The 333-nt window shown below is 64.0% G+C and overlaps 1 protein-coding gene across 1 annotated transcript in view; it reads left to right on the top strand.

The window, feature by feature from the left end:
- Positions 1-189: 189 nt before the first annotated feature.
- LOC104272958 (transcription factor HES-1-like) overlaps positions 190-333 on the top strand; it is a gene marked incomplete at its 5' end in the record, with an annotated part of 480 nt that continues 336 nt past the window's right edge. Inside the window, 2 exon segments of the mRNA XM_009868085.1 lie at positions 190-331; position 333. The exon segment at position 333 is cut by the window's right edge and continues 336 nt beyond it. Of these exon segments, the coding sequence (XP_009866387.1) occupies positions 190-331; position 333 (143 nt within the window).

Here is a 333-nt window from a genome sequence, read left to right as displayed (position 1 = left end):
AAGTGGAGGGGCCGTGCTCTCCCCCTGGATCCTTGGTGCCTCGGAGCACAAGACGTGCTGCTGGAGAAGCTGCACTGCCTTCCTGGATTCCTGGCTCAGAGGGTCTGCAGGATGCAACACTGGTGGGCTGCACAAACCCCTCTTCCCTTCGGAGCCTGCTGACCGCCGTGCCACCTCTCTCCCCTGCAGCTGCCTTGAGCACAGACCCCACAGTGCTGAGCAAGTACCGCGCTGGCTTCAGCGAATGCATGAATGAGGTGACGCGGTTCCTCTCCACCTGCGAGGGCGTCAACACCGAGGAGCGCACCCGGCTCCTGGGCCACCTGGCCAGCT

The sequence above is a fragment of the Apaloderma vittatum genome, unplaced genomic scaffold, assembly GCF_000703405.1.
Source record: "Apaloderma vittatum isolate BGI_N311 unplaced genomic scaffold, ASM70340v1 scaffold33104, whole genome shotgun sequence".
Taxonomy (NCBI): Eukaryota; Metazoa; Chordata; class Aves; order Trogoniformes; family Trogonidae; genus Apaloderma; species Apaloderma vittatum.
The sequence above is the reverse complement of the archived record's forward strand: the minus strand, read 5'-3'. Positions and strand labels throughout refer to the sequence as shown.